The 22,072-nt window shown below is 43.3% G+C and overlaps 1 protein-coding gene across 3 annotated transcripts in view; it reads right to left on the reverse strand.

Moving 5' to 3' along the window:
• Positions 1–574: 574 nt before the first annotated feature.
• pak4 (p21 protein (Cdc42/Rac)-activated kinase 4) overlaps positions 575–22,072 on the reverse strand; it is a 132,806-nt gene continuing 111,308 nt past the window's right edge. For all 3 annotated transcript variants that reach the window (XM_043680743.2, XM_043680742.2, XM_087983859.1), the window contains 6 exons: positions 17,303–17,752; positions 11,966–12,099; positions 10,934–11,060; positions 6,120–6,245; positions 4,614–4,748; positions 575–1,204 (listed from right to left, as the gene is read on the reverse strand). In XM_043680743.2, coding sequence (XP_043536678.1) covers positions 1,049–1,204; positions 4,614–4,748; positions 6,120–6,245; positions 10,934–11,060; positions 11,966–12,099; positions 17,303–17,752 — 1,128 coding nt within the window. In that variant the 3' untranslated portion in view covers positions 575–1,048. The remainder of the gene's footprint in view (positions 1,205–4,613; positions 4,749–6,119; positions 6,246–10,933; positions 11,061–11,965; positions 12,100–17,302; positions 17,753–22,072) is intronic.

A 22,072-nucleotide genomic window follows, 5' to 3' on the forward strand; every position in this document is an offset into this window, starting at 1 on the left:
CTTTGTTTGAGATGAAAAAATGCCAAAGGAAATGATCTGAACGAAGAGGCAGGAAATTCCAGCATTGCAACGTTTGCATAGAGGCTTCCACAAGGTGCATCAGTCCCTGGTGAACAGGTACCAGCGTAGATAGGTGCCACTAATTTGCCCCAATTCACAGTGTCTACAGTTAGTGTCCTCCTTTTCGAACCGAGGGTGCTTAATGCTTTGTGACATACACAGTGTCCACTACTTCGTGCATTCTACTGCCCACATTTATCATGCCTGATGTGACCCCAGGGTGCTAGGAGAGACTGCCGTTCAAAAACTCTGCATTATCAACTACGTCTATGCACACATCCCCCATTTTCCATCCCCTTAAACTGACCAAATGGTAAAATAAACATGCACAACCAATCGCTAAGTCCAATGGGATGCAGAAAAGGCACTGAATGTACACATCATCACTCTCGCTCTGACAATACACCAGCATTCTTTGCCAAGATGAAGTCAGAAGATCGTTTCACAGGTAGCATCCCTCATTCCCTCCCTTACCCTCACCCTCCCCCCTCCCCAGCCCCACCCCATACACACACACACATACTGAATCCCGATGCATGCTCCATCCTGGTACAGCCACTATATCTAACAGTGTTTAAAATCAGCTCATGATTTGGAGGAAATAATCAATTCCAGTGTAGATCCTCTTAGTTGTTCTGTGTTCAAGCTACATTAAATCAACTCTCTTTAAGCAGTCTCTTTAAGTTACACTTTATAAATCAAAAGTCTTGGAGTTCAGTAGTATTCATATTCCTTTGTGGTTCTAACCCCCTTGAAAACAGTAGTGTCGAAGTTCAGAGTCAGAAGATCCAGTTGAAATGGGTGGTTGCTGAGGCAACAATTTGCCAGGGGTAGAAAGCGAATCTCTCAGGCCCACTATTCAGACAGGAAATTACCCTGTTCACATAAATGCCAAATGATTTATTTATGAGATATACGTTTCGAAAGTTTTAAATCAGATTCTTTCTGTTTCTCTCCCGATGCTGCGTCCTGCAACTTGTGAATTCTCTCACTTTATCCGATTTGCTCTCATCAGTAGTACAATGCAGGACGGAAGCCCAGCCTTGCTCAGGAAGGGGTGTTTCAGTAATTCGGAAGCCACTGCCCTCTGGGCGGGGTCTCGTACCAACAGCCGGTCCAGAAAGCCTTTTAGCAAAGGAGAAACCTAGCAGGAGAAAGGAGAAAAGAGTTCAGAAATAAAAACATTCCGAGAATGGACACATACTGCCTACATTGCTCAACTGACAGCAGTCCTGAGACCTGGAACAGTCACCCAGAAACAAAAGCTCAAATCCTTCCACCACAGTAGGGAATATAACATCGAGTTACTCAATTACGTTTGGAATAAAATTAATGGAGATTGTGTAAATAGCAGATTATTGGGAGCTCTTGTGGTGCTGTGGTAGTGTCCCTACATTTCAGTCAGGAGGCCTGTTTTAAAGTCTACCTGCTCCAGAGATTGTGTAATAATATTTCTGAACAGGTTAATGAGAAAACATCTTAAATACAGATTGTCCTAAAAGCCCATCGAGTTGGTTAATGCCTTTTAGAAAGGAAGGTCGCTTTCCTCTCATGCCAGAGATCTCAGGAATTAAGAGAACTAGGCCATTTGGTCCCTCTGACCTGTTCTATCACTAATCAGATCAAACAAGATCTTACTGACAGCCTCAAATCTCACCCATTCCCAACAGCCTTAGATTCTTGACTCACAACGGAGTCAATCAGTTTTGAACATGAATATCTTGAACAAAGTCAGTTACTTAACAACTGAAGGGAGAGGGAGGTTAAAGTCAGAACCACAGTCCTGGTACTGGGCTCTGACCCAATATTGACTGGAATTTGTTCCTAAGCTTTCTCTCTTCCCTCGAGCTGCTCTTTAAAACCTCGGTCTTTGACCAAGCTTCTTGCATGGCTCAGCATCAAATTTTGTCTGAGACGAACTTTCCTTATCAATTGCTTTGAATGCAGACTCTTGAATGCATTCAGCCTTCGATAAGAAAACAATTTCAGAATTTGGGATGCTAAGGCAGCTTTGAGGGAGGCAAAAGCATTAGTGAGGCAATAGCCTCATGGTATTATCATTAGACTACTAATCCAGAAACTCAGCTAATGTCCCGGGGAATGTGGGTTCGAAACCCACCACCACTGATGGTGGTATTTGAATTCAATAAGAAAAAAATCTGGAAAGAAGAATACTGAATCCATTGTCAGAAAAACCCATCTGGGTCACTAATATCCTTTAGGGAAGGAAACTGCCATCCTTACCTGGTCTGGCCTACACGTGACTCCAGATGCACAGCAAGGTGACTGGCTCTTAACTGCCCTCTGGGCAATTAGGGATGGACAATAGTGCTGGCCTGGCCACTGACAGCCTCATTCCATGAATGAGTAAATAAACTACATAGTGAGTTTTGAGAAGAACTGTAGCTCAGGTTGAGGTTCATGATGTAGGTTTGCTTGCTGAACTGAAAGGTTCATTTTCAGACGCTTCGTCACCATACTAGGTAACATTAGTGAGCCTCCGGATGAAACCCTGGTGGTATGGCCCACTTTCTATTTGTGTGTTTAGGTTTCCTTGGGTTGGTGATGTCATTTCCTGTGGTGATGTCATTTCCTATTCTTTTTCTCAGGGGATAGTAAATGGGATCCAAGTTGATGTATTTGTTGATAGAGTTCCAGGTGGAATAGCAAGCTCCTAGGAATTCTTGTGAGTGTCTTTCTATTTGCCTTGTCCTAGGATGGATGTGTTGTCCCAGTCGAAGTGGTGTCCTTCCTCCTCTGTATGTAAGGATACTAGCGAGAGTGAGTCATGTCTTTTTGTGGCTAGTTGATATTCAAGTATCCTGGTGGTTAGTTTTCTGCCTGTTTGTCCAATGTAGTGTTTGTTACAGTTCTTCCAAGGTGCTTTGTAAATTACATTAGTTTTGTTTGTTATCTGTGCAGGGTCTTTCAAGTTCATTAGCTTCTGTTCTAGTGTGTTGGTGGGTTTGTGGACTACCATGATGCCAAGGGGTCTGAATAGTCTGGCAGTCATTTCCGAGATGCCTTTGACTTAGGGGAGAGTGGATAGGGTTTCTGGATGGGTTTTGTCTGCTTGTTAGGGTTTGTTGCTGAGAAATCGGCGGACTGTGTTTACTGGGTACCCATTCTTTTTGAATACACGGTACAGGTGATTTTCCTCTGCTCTGCGTAGTTCTTCTGTGCTGCAGTGTGTACAGTATCCTTACATACAGATAAGGAAGGACACCACTCCGACTGGGACAACAGGTCCAATTGGACAAGCCAAACAGAGACATGCACAAGAATTCCTAGAAGCATGGCATTCCAGCCTGAACTCTATCAATAAACACATTGACTTGGACCCCATTTGCCACCACCTGATAAAAAGAATAGGAAATGTCACCACAGGAAATGACGCCACCAAGGAAACTTAAACACACAAATAGAAAGCGGGCCATGCCACCAGAGGGTCACTGATGATACCTAGTATGGTGACAAAACAATGTCTGAAAACAAACCTTCCAGCTCAATGAGCAAACCTATATCCATAAACTACATAAATTCAGACTTCCGAATGCATTCAACTTTAGATAAGAAAACAATCTCAGAATTTCTAAACTTATATAAATAAAGCCAAATAGACAAAGGTTGTTATTTTTGCAAAGGTTTTCCACCCTTAATAAGTTGTATGCTTTTTTTTTGTTGCAGCCAGACACAGCCATTCTCTGGGGGTGAATGGATAAACTTGCTGAGCAGCATTCTCTCACTGGTTCGGGCGAGGGAAAGTGCAATGAAAGTTAATCGTGATCTGGCTCTGTATCTGCAAGCAGCTGGTTGGTGGCTCACAGTCAGCTGACTGGGTGAGGAGACACCAGCTTTGGAGCTGAAGCTTGCTGTTACAAAGAAACTTTGGTGTCTCTCTCAACTCCAGGGCGATGAAAGTGATTAGGTTATGACTTTTAAGTTTCAAGAGTTTAAAAGTGATCACTCCAGTAAGACACACATTTCTCCAGAATTGTCAGCAGTCATTGGAGCTGAGTAGATTGTACGGAGATGTTATTGAAAGGGGGACTTGATAGGGCAGATGTGGCGAGATTTGTTTTCCCTGTGGGACAGTCCAGGACCAGAGGGCACAATCCCAGAATAAGGGATCACCCCTTTGAGACAGAGATGAAGAAAAAATCCTTCTCTCAGTGGGTGGTGAATTTGCAGAATTCTTTACCAGAGAGTGTTGACAAGGCTGGGTGTCATGCAGTATATTCTAGGCTGAGAGAGACAGATTTCTAGGGGAAGTAGGTAGGTGAATTAAGGATTATAGGGAAAAGGCAGGAAAGTGGAACTGAGGATTATCTGACCAGCCACAATCTCACTGAATGATGAATGGTTTCTACTTCTATGTCTAAAGATGTTAATAGTCCCAAATTCCTGCGACTGCTCAATTCACTGAAGCAGTAAAGATGAGGAACCTATTTTTATAGGTGTTGCCAATCTCTGGATTGTTCCACTTCTCTAAGTGCAGTCCATTCCTCACTGAGGTGAAGAATACTTCTGCATTAATGAATTATGCACATTACCTTTTGGCCATTCTTCAGTTTGGGCGGCAGATTGTCCCGTATCATTTTCATGGCCTTCAGAGGAGGTTCATTGAAATATGGAGGTTCCCCATCGACCATTTCAATTACCATGATACCCAAAGACCAGATATCCACCTGGAAACAAAGCGAGGGCCATGAGTTACTCATGCTCAACAAAAAGATGAACAGCCCTTGAACCCTTCATGCAGTTAACAAGGCATCAAGAAAGAAACCATTGAAATATTTTTAGAATGATAAAAAGCAGACAGCTAATAAAGACAGTTACTTGTAGTGATTGTAATGAGATTGCCAGATGGACCTCATAATGGGGCTCAAGAGTGTGGTGCTGGAAAAGCACAGCAGGTCAGGCAGCATCAGAGGAGCAGGAAAATTGATGTTTTGGGGAAAAGCCCTTCATCAGGAATGAGGCTGCTTTGCTTTTCCAGCACCACATTCTTGACTCTAATCTCCAGCATCTTCAATACTAACTTTCACCCTGATTGGGGCTGTTAAACTGGTCCAATCAAGGAACCCTGGCTGACAGATATAAACAGGAGGGTCCCCCTCCAACTCTATTTTGATTTAGTCCCTACCCTCCCCTTCACTGTTTTGATCACACAGCACTGCCCTTTGATGTGAAGGGCAGTGTTTGTCACTGGCCACCTGGGTGTTTTCCTATCTTCCTGGTGGTGGAAATTGAATAAAGATTCGTGCACTTTGTAAAAAAGAAAAAAAAGAAAAGAAAAAAAAAAAACAGGAGGGTCAGAGGTTCTGCTCACTCTGGGAGCTGGCTCTGAGGAAGCTGGAGCCTTGTCAAGTAGCATGTAAATGTAAAGAAAGGTTGACTGGGTGACAGAATACCAGCCTCTGGAGAGTTATTTCATATTCACTGAACATAATGATACCAAAAAAAAGTTCCTCCGCTGCCTTCTCAATAACATAGCAGATTTCTCTCTGACCACATATTTATGACAAGAGGAAAAAAAAATTCTCGTCAACTCCGATCAAACAACTAGTTTAATCAGAGAGTGTCAAATTTAGACTCAGCTTTAGACACAGCACCCTAAAACCTGTGTATAGGTGTCCATAATACCCGAGGACTGGAGACTGCAGTCCTGAAAATGGCCGTTCCTCACAAGTAGTTTTAGAAAGCTATTTGACTATGGAGAGCATCGCCAAACTAGTGCTCAGCCAACATCTTCTGATTCTTTTCATAGGGCGCTGACGTTAAGTGTTCAATACTTGATTAGTATAACTCAGCCAATAGAAAAGGTCAAATCTGGGTGCTCTTGATTTGTTCAGCTTACTGCTGTGGTTGTGTGCTGCACTTTTGTTTTTACAGAAGCACAGCTGACTTATTCCACTGTGTCAATATGAAACAGGCAAGTTTAATTTTCTGTGAAAAGGCATTTAGTTGGTTATATTAATATGAATGCCAAATTCAATTGTAAACGACGTACTGACTCTCCGTCATTTCCCAATGCAGGAATAAACCAATGAGGTTACCTCTGGTCCATACGGCAACCGAGAGATTAACTCTGGTGCCATCCAGTAAGGAGTGCCCACCAGTGACTTGCGTCTTGGTACATCTTTCGATACCTGGGCACAGAATCCAAAGTCTGAAAGCTTCACCTTTAAAGAAAGACAAAAAGAATGACAACTAGGCTTCACAGACATTAACTCAGAGAAACAAAAGCTGCCAGAGAAACCCAGCGTCTGTGGAGAGGAAGCAGTTTGTGTTTTGGGTCCCATTACCTTTCTTCACAACTGGGTCACTGGACCTGAAACAGTGACTCTGCTTTCACTCCAGATTTGCTGAGGTTCTCCAGCAACTTCTGCTTTTGTTTCAGGTTTCCAGCATTTGCAGCTCTTGGTTTTTTTTTGGTTTAGCGTACAACTCAGAGACTCTGCTTTCAAACCTGAATCAAGTTGCAAGCGACCCTGTTAGGGTGATTCCTTTCTAGTGAAAAAGTCAATGTAATTTTGGTGTATCCTCTAACATTTCAGATCAGATTATTTCAGGATGGACTACAGCCCCTTAAAACCTCATGTTTATATTCAAACCCTCCCACTTGCCCCATTCTCACTCTCATTCAGATATGTTTACTCCCATGACACCATGATACCAGTGAGTTTGATCCTGTGCTGACCTATCAGCAATGTGTAGTAATATCCCACTGTGGGTTACTGGGCATCAAGCAAATCCAGGACATATTGAATGCAACCTTATTATCAAGTGCAGGGAGAGCTGTTAACCTGGGGCTGATGCTGGCGGCGCTCACAGGACAGGTCAAGTCTAGGGACCTGTGCATTTACTCATTAAGCCACAGGGAGACAGGAGCACATACAGAGCCAATCGTGAGACGCCTACATGGTGACCGGCTACCCTCTTCCCTATGAACGAGAGCAAAAGTTACTTATCACCAGGCAAACAGAAAAGATTGTAGTATTGGATTAATTAGTTTCTCATCCTAAAACAATCAAATTAGCAAATGTTATAGGATGTCATTTTGAGGTTGTACAGGACATTGGTGAGGCCTCTCCAGGAATAGTGTGTCCAGTTCTGGTCTCCCTATGATAGGAAGGATATCATTAAGCAGGAGAGGGTTCAGAAGAGATTAACCAGGCTGTTGCAAGGAATGGAAGGTTTAGTTATAAAGGAGAGGTTGGATAGGCTGGGACCCTTTTTCACTAATGCATAGAAGATTAAGAGATAAACTTATAGAGGTCTATAAAGTCAGGAAGGGTGCAGATATGTTGAGTGGTCGGTGTCTTTTCCCTAGGATAGGGAATTTCAAGACTATGGAGCATATTTGTAAGGCTGGATGAGAAAGATTTATAAAAGACATGACGGTAATTTTTTGTTTTTACAGAGTGGTTCATGAGTGGAATGAACTTCCAGAGGAAGTGGTGGATGTGGATACAGTTACAACACTGAAAAGATATTTAGACAAGTATATGAAAAGGAAAGGTCTGGAGGAAATAAGGGCCAAGCACAGGCCAGTAGGACCAGTTTGGTTTGGGATTATGGTTGGCATGAACTGGTTGGACTGAATGGTCTGCTTCTGTGCTCTGTGACTCTAGGACTTCGTGACTATAAACCAAAAGAAGAATTTTGTGCTAGCTTTCACAACAGGACAATTCACGAGAAATACCAACGTAAAGGGAAAACCACATTTATACCGTGAGTATTTTTACACGCACAAAAAACTTTGACAAGATGTGTTTATTTCATTATTATTCAATTCTATATGAAAAAAAAACAATTTGTAAACAAAAAAAAGCTTTAACTTTGTCTCTCTAATTTCAGACAAGACAGATTTAAAATCTTGCTTCTGGGAAAAATCAAGTTCAATTTTGCCCTATGCAGTGCCTTTTGCAGCCACAAAGGGGCATCCAAACCCTACAAGATGAGAATTATTTCAGTCACTATGATTATATACGTTCTTTTCATGACTGGATTTATTGAAGTTCACCAATACCATTTTTACTCCACAATTGAAGGGTATGATCACAGCCCAATTGAACAGAACATCTACAAATGAGCAAGAAACAGTTTTAGGGTGGAAATTCCTTTTTTTTTGACAACCAGTGGTTTTCATGGATCTGCGTCCTGTTCCATCTGACTGCTGGCAGTCAGTCTTTCTAGGTTTGCTGAGGACTTTGGAGACAGAAACTGTGCCTTATGGACAAGGTGGAGATTTTATTTCTTACTGTGACGTTTCCAAACGGCAGTCCCAAGCACCATCCATTCACCAAAAATGCTCCCCAAGATATGAGGAAGTCAGTCAGTCAGCCAGCCAGTGTAAGCAGGAGACCACGAGCTCACTGCATTAGGACAAGGGAGAGTGAATGAGTGAGAAGGGGAAAAACAGGTGAAGGGCTTAGGGCAGGTGAAGGTAAATGAAGTAACAGAGCACATTTCAGAGAAGGAAAGCAATTGAACAGATGAGGACTGGGGATTTCAGCACCTACAATAATTAATTTCATAATGTTTTTGGATGTAGGTTTGCTCGCTGAGCAGGAAGGTTTATTTCCAGACGTTCCATTACCCACCAGGTAACGTCTTCAGTGGGCCTCAGATGAAGCAATGCTGAAAATTCCTGCTTTCTATGTTTGGATTGCTTTGGGTTAGTGATGTCATTTCCTGTGTTGTTATTTCCTGTGGTGAAGTCATTTCCTGTTCCTTTTCTCAGGGGCTGGTAGACGGAGTCTAACCCGACGTGATTGTTGATAGAGTTCCGGTTGGAATGCCATGCTTCTAGGAATTTTCGTGCATGTCTTTGTTTGGCTTGTCCCAGTCGAAGTGGTGTCCTTCCTTATCCGTATGTAAGGATACTAGTGAGAGAGGGTCATGTCTTTTAGTGGCTAGTTTTCTGCCCATTTGTCCACCTTAGTGTTTGTTACAGTCCTTGCATGGTATTTTGTAAATGACATTAGTTTTATTCATTCTCTGTAAAAGGTCTTTCAAGTTCATTAGCTGCTGCTTTAGTGTGTTGGTGGGTTTGTGGGCTACCATGATGCCAAAGGGTCCGAGTTGCCTGGCAGTCATTTCCGAGATGTCTTTGATGTGGGGGAGAGTGGCTAGGGTTTCTGGACGTGTTTTGTCTGCTTGTTTGGGTTTGTTGCTGAGAAATTGGTGGACTGTGTTCATTGGTTACCCGTTCTTTTTGAATACACTGTATAGATGATTTTCCTCTGCTCTGCACAGTTCCTCTGTGCTGCAGTGTGTGTTGGCTCGTTGAAATAATGTTCTGATGCAGCTCCGTTTGCGAATACCGTGCAAGAACTGTAACAAACACTACACTGGACAAACAGACAGAAAACTAGCCACCAGAATACATGAACACCAACTAGCCACAAAAAGACATGACCCTCTCTCACTAGTATCCTTACATACAGATAAGGAAGGACACCACTTCGACTGGGACAACACATCCACCCTAGGACAAGCCAAACAAAGACACGCACGAAAATTCCTAGAAGCATGGCATTCCAACTGGAACTCTATCAACAAACACATTGAATTAGACCCCATCTACTGCCCCTGGAGAAAAGGAACAGGAAGTGACTTCACCACAGGAAATAACACCACCATAGGAAATGACATCACTAACCCAAAGAAACCCAAACATATAAATAGAAAGCAGGAATTTTCAGCATTGCTTTGCCTGAGGCCCACTGAAGACATTAGCCAGTAGGGTAATGGAACATCTGGAAATGAACCTTCCAGCTCAGCGATCAAACCTACATCCAAAACCTCAACCTGAGCTACAAATCTTCTCAAAACTCGTTAATTTCATACAGTTACAGAAATGTACAGCATGCAAACAGACTTTTAGTCCAACTTATCCAAATCGACCAGATATCCTAAATTTTTAGTCCCATTTGTTATCGTCTAAACCCATCCTATTCATATACCCATCCAGATGACTTTTAAATGCTGTAATTGTACCAGCATCCATCACTTCGTTTGGCAGCTCATTCCATATATGCATCACCCTTTGCCTGAAAAAGATGCCCATTAGGTCCCTTTTATATCTTCCCCTCTCACCTGAAAGTTATACCCCTAGTTTTGGACTCCCCTACCCTGGGAGAAATATTTTGACTATTTATCCTATCGACGCCCCTTGTGATTTTATAAACCTCTATAAAGCCACCCCTCAATCTCCATGCTCCAAGGAAACCAACAACAGCCTATCCAGCCTATCCCTATAACTCAAACGTTTCAACCCTGGCAACATTCTTGTAAATCTTTTCTGCACCCTTTCAAGTTTAACAATATCTTTCCTACAGCAGAGAGACCAGATATGAAGTCATAATTTCTGTAGCAAGGTCTCTATAAAGGAGAAGAAACAGAGTAACCCCCATTGGTAAAGTGCCTATGTAGATTATATGTGGAGATTGGGGCCATCTTCACAATTAAAGGGGGTTCGTAGACCCAATAATTCAGCTCCTTCATAAAGGTGTCCAGTTGGGCGAGTTCCCAGTGTCCTTACCAATGTACCCCTCTTTCCACAAGCATTTTATCAGGGTGGGGCTGGGGGCAAAACATCATGCAATGCCGTGAGGGATAAATGACTGGTTGCTTAATTCAAAAACAATAATGTGACTGTTGATCCATATCCCAAACTTTAAATGTTCAATCGTATGTATTTTGCATTGGATATGCACAGCCTAAAGACTATTCTTACCAGGAATAATGCAGATAGATAGGGGGATTCCCAATCGTAGTTTAAATAATAAAAAGATGCCATTTTCTATTCCATCTGTTTTCCCAGCCTTGTCCTTCAAAGTGAATTAATTAGTATTACACTTACCCTTCCATCGTGTGTCAAGAGAATGGAGTCACTCTTAATGTCTCTGTGGATCACACCCTGCGCATGTAGAACAGCTAACCCCTTCAGAACAGACAGACAAACGGTTGCTATCTGCTCTTCATTCATCCTGTGGTACAGAATTCAACATTTGTCAGGTTGATTAATGCCAGTAACCTTAAGGAGAAAGATACTCCAAGACAATTTTAATTCTTTGTTACAATAACAAGATAAAGAGACATTTATAAAAGGCTTTGCTGCTGCCAAAACTGAAGTGGCTCTTGTGGCTCTGTGGTATGGTCCCACCTCTGGGCCAGGAGATGAGAGTTCAAATCCCACCTGCTCCAGAGGTGGGATTAGAAAAAGCAACCAAAATGAGGGTGCATGTTTAAGTGGAAAAGGCTAAAATTTAACGACAAGGAGAACACATCATAATTGTCCAAAATTGAACTCAGGAGCGAAATGCATTTTCAAACTAAATGTAATCATTTTAGATTAAAATTTCCACTTTGCTGTGCGCCCTTCAGCTGTACAGTGTACATTTTTAAGTACATCTTCACAAATCTGTGTTGCACATTATTCCTGGATTGCAGTAACCATGTATAGGCATATGATTTAAGAACAAATTCTTCAGAATGTAGGAACCTTTTCTCCTCCACAGAATTGCAGGTCTCAGAGGCTGATGTCTGGCCTATTCTAACTCTTTTTCAATGGATGGCTCTGGTCAACAGTTTGCCTTTGCCTCACTGCTCTCTGGACCAGCTCAGCTGAAACCAGCCAACTTAATGCACACATCACTACAGCACCAGCTTGTAACTGATTCCCACCCCGCCATCTCCATCATACACCAACCCTCTTCAGAGCTGTCGCCCTCACTCCTGCAAAGCAATCAGGAGCTGTTTGCAGAAGTGATCAGAGAAGGGAGTCATAGTTGCACAGCAATTGCCATTTCACACATTTATGTGCCACTGCAGACGCTGATCAGTCTTGCATTAAAACATCTCATCAGTGCTCGCTCCAATAGGCGATCCATACCTGGTATGCGTTACAATGTCAGTTAGTGCCCCTCCTTCCAGGAATTCCATCACCACCCACAGCTCGTCATCTACCAGGTAACTATTGTACATTTCCACAACATTTTCATGATGGTAGTCTCGCATTATCACAACCTGCAGAGAAACAAAGGAAGGCATGTGTGTGACTGTGACTGAGCTCACACAGACAGCTCAGTTATAATCTAAAGAGGCAATCTCCCTCACCAAAATTTATTGCTCATAAAACATTTTATAGCCAGATCGTCGTGCTATCCTCAATCTGTTATGGGACAGCCACGCTCGCATCTCGGTTTCAGTCAGACTGCGGCAGCCTTTTACATCAGATAGGTTTTTTCAAACTCAAGTTCCAAAACACATGAAATATATTGGAATGTAAGTTGCTTATTATTAATAACCACTGTACAGGAATGTAAGTCCAAGCATCAGAGACTACAGTTGCAAAGTGTCTCATGGCATAGGACAGGCAAGTGTTCAAACCTGACCTCCAATTTGCAAAAGGGAACTCAGCAAATCTGGTCCTTGGGGTCAGAAGATTCCAGTCTAAGTGAAGGGGTTTAAACACACTACACAGAAACAATATGTAGCCCGAACAGTCAACAGTAATGCTACACACAAGCCTCACCCCCTTCTCTACTTCACCTGCCTTTGTATATTTAACTAGAACTTAAATATATTTATGCCACTGAACTTACTGCCATTGGGATAAGTTCCAGGTTCTAACCACTCTGAATATGGATGCTTTCCCTGAATTCCTTATTCTTAATATCTTCTGGAGGTGGCCTAGCAAGTTGTTCATTGCTTAATAAAAAAAACCCAAGGCACCAATACTCCAGGCCTGTAATAAACAAACATAGACACACGTGGACTGCAGTAATGCATTGTCATCTTCTTATCAGCGTTTGGAAACTAGGCAATAAAATGGTGGCGTTGCCAGTAATGCACACATACTGTGCATGAAGTATTTTCAAAAATATTACGGTCATGATGGCAGGCACTCAGGGCCATTGCAAACATTCATCAGTAACCTTCAAGCACAACTTGTGTTGAGGAGCTTCTGCTTTGCAAGTCAATGCTACAACTGCGATTAGGCTATGTGCAGCCAGACCTACTCTGGTATCAGTAATGGCTTTTGCAAGTAAACACCAGACTTGGCATAAGTGTATTTATCATCCTGAAATTCCAAAGTGACTGCAAAATAAATGCTCAGCGCGGCTCCAATTCTTCTGTACTCCATTTAGCTTTCCTTAAAAACTCAACTCAAGAGTTTAAATTCCCACAGGGATGGCTCCTTCTTACAAAGCTGGAGGAACGCCTCATATTCCTCCCTGGGACCCTGCAACCAATTGGGATAAGTGTGGATTTCAACAGCTTCCTCATTCCCTCCTCCCCCCACATTATCCCAGTCCCAAGCCTCCAACTCAGCACCACCCTCTGGACCTGTCCATCACTCCCCCCTCTGACCTGTCAGCTTCTCCCTTACCTTCATCCACCTATCGCTTTCTCAGCTACCTTTACCCCAAACGCTACCCCCTCCCATTTATCTCTCAGCCCCAGCCCACAAGCCTCATTCCTGAAGAAGGGCTTATGCCCGAAATGTCGATTCTCCTGTTCCTCGGTTGCTGCCTGACCTGCTGTGCTTTTCCAGCACCACACTCTCGACTCTGATCTCCAGCATCTGCAGTCCTCACTTTCTCCTGGTTTCTCTTGTGCCAATGCAGTCCCAGAGCTGGACCCCAAGAGGATGCTCATTAATGCCTGAGCACCACATCCTCATTATCCACTGTAAGATCAGACCAAGTTCACAATGGAGCCTAACAGAATTAACATGGATCCACTTTACATAACCAGGTTATATGGAGGCCACGTCATTTGACGGTGGGATATTATTTTGCCAAGCCATGATTCCGATCATTTCAGGAGAAATCCTCTGCTCCACTGCCTTGAGGTCAGCCAGTAAATATACCAGGCAACAGAAACGGTCCAGGTTCAATTAAGGTCCACACTGCCTCAAAAGGAGACTTTCATAAGGAGTGCTCCCAGCATATTTAGGTTGGGGCAGCATGCTAGACAGAGCAAATCAATTGCAATTCCCTTTCCCGGTCAGAATCTGGTGGTCCCTGCACCAGAAACTGCATGGGGATTTAGCAAGGTGGTGACTCTCCCATAGTCGAATAACCCACAAATTCTAATCATGGAGGCTCACAAATTACGATTTCAATGAAGCTTTAGTTCTCATCCAGTCCTCAACCTGTCTCACCAACACTGACAGGAGAACACTGAGCCAGGGGATACTAGCAACAGGGGAGTTGGAACTGACTGACTGGTATGAAACAGGTTTGTGGTTAGTTACATTTTCAGGCCAGAGGAAGATTTAATGTGGAATCCTCCAGGGGTCAGTGTTGGGACCTTTACTTTTGTTGATATACATTAATGGCCTAGACTTTGGTGTATACAACACAATTTCAAAAGATGCAGAAGATATAAAACTTAGAAGCAATGTGAGTTGAGAGAAAGATACCGTAGAACTTCAAAAGCATGGAGACAAGGTTGTGGAATGGCGATTTTTTAAATTCATTCATGGATGTGGCTATCACTGGCTAGGCCAGCATTTATTGCTCAGCTGTAATTACGCAGACAGCAGGCCACATGTAGGCCTGACCAGGTAAGGATGGCAGTTTCCTTCCCTAAAGGACATTAGTGAACCAGACGGGTTTTTCAAACAAACAATCAACACTAGATTCATGGTCATCATTAGACTCTTAATTCTAGATCTTGATTGAATTCAAATTCCATCATCTTCTGTTGCAGGATCCAAACCTGGATCCCCAGAGCATTACTTGGGTCGGTGGTTTAACAGTATAGTGATACCATGAGACCACTGCCTCCCTTTGAAGTGGCAGATGAAGTTTAATTCAGAGAAATGAGGGGTGATTCATCTTTATAGGAAGAACATGCAAGGACAAGAAGAAACAAAGGAGCATCTCTAAAAGGGGGCACAGGAACAAAGGGATCTGGGTTTGGACATTCAGGGATCATTGAAGGTGAAAGGACAGGTTGAGAGAGCAGTTAATAAAGTGTACAATATTCTAGACTATATTAAAAGGGTACAAAGACAAGGCAATCATGTTGTACTTATGGAAGACAATTATTTGGCTTCAGCTGGAATATCACATCCATTTCTCAGTGCTGCACTTTGGGAAGGATGTGAAGGCATTAGAAAAGGTGGAGACAAGATTCACAAGAATGATTTCAAGCATGGGGAACCTCAGTTAAGAGAGGGCAGAACTGTTTTTCTTGAAGAGAAGTCATTTAAGGTATGAATAGAGTAGATCAGGAAAAACAGTTCCCACTCAGAGCCTCTACAGTGTGGAACTAAGCCATTCAGCTCATTGAGCCCACCTAGACCTGTCTGCCCTCCTCTCTCCCTGTAACTGCATTTCCCATGGTTAATCCACCGAGCTTGCACATCCCTGGACACTACAAGCAATTTCCTATGGCCAATCCACCTTAACCTGCACATCTTTGGACTGTGGGAGGAAACCGGAGCACTCAGAGGAAACCTACGCAGACACGGGGAGAATGTGCAAACTCCATACAGACAGTCGCCAAGAGTGGAATCGAACCTGGATCCCAGGCACTGTTAGGCAGCAGTGCTAACCACTGAGCCATCGTGCCATTTTCCTCAAGAAAGGATCAAGAACAAGATTTAAAGCAAAAGACTCAAAGATAGAAGACAGAGGGTGGTGGTGGAGGGTTGTTTTTCAGACTGGAGGCCTGTGACCAATGGAGTGCCACAAGGATCGGTGCTGGGTCCACTACTTTTCATCATTTATATAAATGATTTGGATGGGAGCATAAGAGATACAGTTAGTAAGTTTGCTGATGACACCAAAATTGGAGGTGTAGTGGACAGCAAAGAAGGTTACCTCAGATTATAATGGGATCTTGATCAGATGGGCCAAAGGGCTGAGAAGTGACAGATGGAGTTTAATTTAGATGAATATGAGGTACTGCATTTTGGGAAAGCAAATCTTAGCAGGACTTATGCACTTAATGGTAAGGTCCTGGGGAGTGTTGCTGAACAAAGAGACCTTGGAGTGCAGGTTCATAGCTCCTTGAAAATAGAGTCGGAGGTAGATAGGATAGTGAAGGCGGCGTTTGGTATGCTCTCCTTTATTGGTCAGGGCATTGAGCACAGGAGTTTGGAGGTCATGTTGCATATGTGGAGGGCATTGGTTAGGCCACTGTTGGAATATTGTGTGCAATTCTGGTCTCCTTCCTATCGGAAAGATGTTGTCAAACTTGAAAGGGTTCAGAAAAGATTTACAAGGATGTTGCCAGGGTTGGAGGATTTGAGCTACAGGGAGAGGTTGAACAAGCTGGTGCTGTTTTCCCTGGAGCATCGTAGGCTGAGGGGTGACCTTATAGAGGTTTATAAAATCATGCGTGGCATTTCCCTGAGGTGGGAGAGTCCAGAACGAGAGGGCATAGGTTTAGGGTGAGAGGGGAAAGATATAAAAGAGAACTAAGGGGCAACGTTTTCACTCAGAGTCGTATGTGTATGGAATGACGAAGTGGTGGAGGCTGGTACAATTGCATCATTTAAAAGGCATCTGACAATCATCTGATGAAGGAGCGTTGCTCCGAAAGCTAGTGTGCTTCCAATTAAACCTGTTGGACTATAACCTGGTGTTGTGTGATTTTTAACTTTGTACTTAATCACTGATCAAGTTTTTTTTTAATATCACTTTTACTTGGAGTCATAGAGATGTACAGCACGGAAACAGATCCTTCGGTCCAACTCGTCCATGCCAACCAGATATCCCAACCCAATCTAGTCCCACCTGCCAGCACCTTGCCCATGTCCCTCCAAACCCTTCCTATTCATATGCCCATCCAAATGTCTCTTAAATGATGCAATTGTACTAGCCTCCACCACTTCCTCATTCCATACACATACGACTCCGAGTGAAAAAGTTGCTCCTCAGGTCTCTTTTATATCTTTCCCCTCTCACCCTAAACCTATGCCCTCCAATTCTGGACTCCCCCACCTCAGGGAAATGCCCCGCATGATTTTATAAACCTCTATAAGGTCACCCCTCAGCCTTCGACGCTCCAGGGAAAACAGCACCAGCTGTTCAACCTCTCCCTATAGCTCAAATCCTCCATTCCTGAAGAAGGGCTCATACCCGAAATGTCGATTCTCCTGCTCCTTGGATGCTGCCTGACTGCTGCGCTTTTCCAGCAACACATTTTCAGCTTCAAGTATGAGTAACCTACGATTACCAGTGTCCAGAGAGCTCAGTGCCCACATTACCTCATTGAAGAGCAGCTCTCGCCTCTGCTGTTTCCGCAAGTCCATTTTCTTCACAGCGACCAGCTGGCCTGTGCTCTTCACCGTGGCAATGCAGACGATCCCTGTTGACCCTTCGCCAATCTTAATAAAGTTTTCCAGATACGTTCTTGGGTCGCCAGGGTCCACCACCATCTGGAGAGCTGCCTTGAACTGCTGGTGGGACACCCGCTGTGGCTCACGATGGGGTGACTTCGACTCGAGTCCTTGGGGCTGTGCTGGGTACGGAGCCTGAGAGTTCGGCTGTGCCACACGTGGCAAGTGTGTGTCAGAGGAATGAGGCACCAAGGCCTGGTGTGGCGGCTCAGAATGGCCCGGCCTGTGCTGACCGCGCTGTGCTTTACTCGCGTGACCCAAAGCCAGGTTGGGCCCATTGTGTCGGACATCATGGGGCATTCCTGCTCGATGATCAACCTTAACAGTAGACAGGGAGAAAAGGAGATGGTCAGCATTGTTTACACAAGGACACATGCACATCCCTTTTTAACTTTCATGGGACTCTCCCCAACTACAGCCTTAGTTATGTCACCACCTTAATTATCAACATTAACAAGCATCATGGAACTCAACATATTGGTATCAATATAGAAGCAATGTTCCCTGTAGTCACATTCAAAAGCAACTTAGAAAGTTCTGAACTGCATGACACAAAAACACATTCCCTATGTGACCCACTCAATTCACAACACAAAACTACCTCCACCAATGAACTGTAATCGTCAGTTAGCGCTGGAGAGTTAATGTTGTACAGAGCTGTCTACCACCACTCTAAGCTTTAATGTAAGGCATTAGACATATTCCTGCATGATTAATCACTAAACAAACACAGACTGTCACTGTGCAATGTCAGATGCTCCAAGTTTCTCAAGTTAAATTGTCGCTCCTGGTTCTCCCTCATCACTGTTGTCAGACCAGGAGCCCCCAGTATCTCACCTCAAAATTCATTAATAGATTTCAAGCCAGAGGGTGAAAAGTGAGACTAGATGCAAATCTGTTCCTTTACTGAGGCATTAGATATGTCTGCTTCCTACTTACCAAGCCAGCAGACCCTCTGTACAAGTCCCAAGACATTTTCTAATCACCTCGTCCACCCCCCGAAACAGAAATGTTCTAAACCCAGACTTCTGGAGCCAGATACTTATCACTGCACCACAAGAGCCCTCTCCGTACTTTTAATCAGCCTGCTCAGATTATGTTATGATACTTCTCTGGGGCAGATGGGACTTAAATTTGAGCCTCCTGGCTCAAAAGTAGAGGCCCTATCACCATAAGAGCCTGTAAAAGTAATCAAACAATGTCCTTCACACATGGATCTTAATATAATTAAGATTAGGAAAAACGACCACTTGAAAAGGGAAAATTCTATATAGTGTGCTTGAGACTAAAGTGGAGATTATAGATTTTAGCACATATTTGAGTGACAGCTCTATGTTCTCTATATTGCCATATAACCCTGATCATCAATGGTAAACTACATAGCTGTGATAGAAATGGCCTGGGTACGCACATCGCATTCCGACATCAATGCCATGTGGCAGGAAGTTCATGCGGAAACATAGATACATGCCAGCCCTGCTCCATTGTGTCTAATCCCACATCCGACACCATCTTAGTTTGAGATTCCTGGTACATCACAGGACCAAGAAGGGAGCCAGACTGCTCCAATGGTGCCTCTAGACTATTGTAGAGTCTTATAGCACAGAAAATGGCCATTCAGCCCCACTGCCCTGTTCTGGCTTTCTGAGAGCCTTCCATCTTGTAAGCTGTCCAATAGGACGTGGTCAAATAGGGACAGAATGGAGGGGGCAGAATCACCAGGAAATTGTCACACGCCTAGTCTTGGCTGGTTCGGAGATAACCTTTCACCTCCACAACTAAGGTGTAGAACTGAGAAGTCATCAGAAAGTAATTAGAGCGTAACCTAGCTTTAAAGTGATATCAAAACATACTTACTCCTGTAGAGATCCTACTCTTGACCTTATTCTGACACACAAGGTTTTTGTTAAATACAATGCAAAGACCATACACCTCAGAAAGGTCCAGCTGTAACAAGATAAACCATTGTTCCTAAAACATTGGGCCATTCAGCTCACTGCCTTCACCACATCCCCTGGCCCACATCAACCTGCAATTCAACAAGGCTCATCTTCTACTGTTAGCTGATCTTAATTTCATTCAAATTACCCAAATCCCCAAAACCTATCAGATTGTCTGCAACATATTCATCACTGTGCATCCTCAGCCCTCTGGGCTATAGAAGTTACCAGACTCTCAACGTGTTTATCATCTCAGTTCTTAATAGCCAACACTGTACACTAGGACCACTAACCCTGCTCCAATTCTAGAATCACCAGTGTCTCAAACTTACAAGTCACTTCTTATTTTACTTAATTTCTCCTCACAGGACAGTGCACTGTCCTGGGAGAGAGATAAACATGTGCCAGAGATTGCAGCAAAAAAAAAGTGTGCCAAAGTGAATGAGAGCGAACGAGAGAGAGAATGCGCGAGCCAGAAAGGGGAGGTTGGGGTGTGGGAAGCAGGAGGGACAGCATGCCATAAAGGAGAGAGCAAGCGCAAGCCAGAAAAGGAAGGAAGCAGTTACTGCAGCTGACTAACTTATCGCAAATTACTCTATTAACCACTTGAATATCTGTATCCTAAATGTCATTTAGGGCTCTCAATTCTCACAGCTCACATTGATCTGCATTCACCAAACTGATGATTTGCCAAAGCTTGCCGCAGAGAAATCTCGTAATGGTTCGTATCTGGTAACACTTTTTTACTGAAATATTAACCATCAGTTTAAATCTTCAACTTACATTAAATGCTCTGATGTCACAGCAGCATGTGTCATAAAGCAGTTAACTGCCTGAAACTTTTAACAGTCCAAACACAACAGTTACTCCCCACAAAAAACATCAACCCTCCCAGCTCAAGCCACTTACTTGGGGCGATGAGATTGATAACACTCAAAGCCCTGACTTAAATCATGCCACTGCACTGCAAATATACTGCTTATGTATTCTTCAATAGTTTTCTAAAACTCTTGACTTCCACCTTTTCGAAGACAAGGGCAACTGGAACATGGGAACACAGTTCCAAGCCAACTTGGAAGAGATTATCATCTCTCTCCTTCACTATTTCTAGGTCAAAACCCTGGAACTTCATCACCTTCCCCAGCCCCAGTAGCAGAGTGGTCCAACAACACTAACTCCAGCACTTCAAGGCAGCAACTCACCATCTCCTGAGTAATTCAGGATGGGTAGTAAGTGTTAGCCTGGTCAGTGACATACATGGTAACAATTAAACTTTTGAGTATAAGAGCTGGGACATCATGCTGAGGTTGTACAGAACATCGGTGAGGCGTCTTCTAGAATACTGTGTCCAGTTCTGGTTGCCCAGTTATAGGAAGGATATTATGAAGCTGGAAAGGGTTCAGATAAATTTACCAGGGTGTTACCAAGGTTTGAATTATAAAAGAAAGACTGGGACCTTTTCTCACCGAAGTGTGGGAGGTTGAGAGGTGATTGTACAGAGGTTTATAAAATCATGACGGATATAGATAGGGTGAATGGTAGGTGTCTTTTCACTAGGATGGGAGATTTCAAGATTGGGGGCATATTTTTAAGGTGAGAGGTGAGAGATTTAAGACCAACATGAGGGGCCAATTTTCCATGCTGTATGACTCTCTGGCGGAAGGGAATGGATCGGAGGGCGAGAATGCTCCCGAGATGCTTCTTAAGGCCAGATTCAGCATGACATCGACAGGTACTGAAGGGTCAGCAGAGGAAAACATAAAGAGGGTGCCTGCCTGCATGATTTAAACAAATCTTCACCCCACGCATTCTGGAATGTTCACAGGCAGGCTACAATGGTCCAAATGTAAACCCCACACTTTAAGATAAATGTGAGAGTCTAATTATGGTTCAACAGTTGCATTCGTAGAGAAAACAATTCATTTCTCTGTTATAAAAAGCTCTGCAATTAGGTAATCACCAAGTGAGCAAGATGCACTTATTCCAAGAGTTTCCACAGCAGTTTATCTTTTGGGATAGGAGCACCAGCGTGGATGCTCGGCTGAATACTAAAAGGTGCACACTGATTGACTGGACTTGTGTTACTGATCACAGTTCATCATTAAAACCAGATGCCTTGTATCACACAGAGACTGGATACAGTTGAGAAAAGTAAACACCAAAATAATTGTCAAATTCCCAAAGACAGTGCCTATGCTATTACATGGCATTTTCTGGAAATCACAGCAGATTCAAATCCACAAGTGAGGAGTTACATTCAGTTTTATAAACTGCACACCTGCCCTGGGGGCCTCACCTTACTACTGTACTCAAAGGAGGAACTGGAGACAGCCATTTGGCCTCTCAACTGGTTTAATCAAATCATGTCTGATCTGTATCTTAACTACATCAAACTTCCCTGGGTTCCATTCGAGTGAGAAAATGCTGACTCAGCACAAACTCCATCAATCACTGACTTTTGAAGTTTTCAACTAGCTTCTGGCCTTAGCAGTTTAGGGGAAGGAGCGCCTCAATCCTTTGTGAAGTGCTGCTTCCTGCCATTAGCCCCATCTCAAAATGTTAAGGTTATGCTCCATCTTCTGCATTCGATCAACAGAGAAAATAGTTTCTCTCCATCTACCCTGTCAAATCTTTAATCAGTTTAAACAATTAGATGATCCCTTAATCTTCTCTACTTCAGGGAACTCAAATTCATTTA

Source organism: Chiloscyllium plagiosum, unplaced genomic scaffold, assembly GCF_037043375.1.
Source record: "Chiloscyllium plagiosum isolate Xiang-an unplaced genomic scaffold, Cpla_swu_hap1 HiC_scaffold_47, whole genome shotgun sequence".
Taxonomy (NCBI): Eukaryota; Metazoa; Chordata; class Chondrichthyes; order Orectolobiformes; family Hemiscylliidae; genus Chiloscyllium; species Chiloscyllium plagiosum.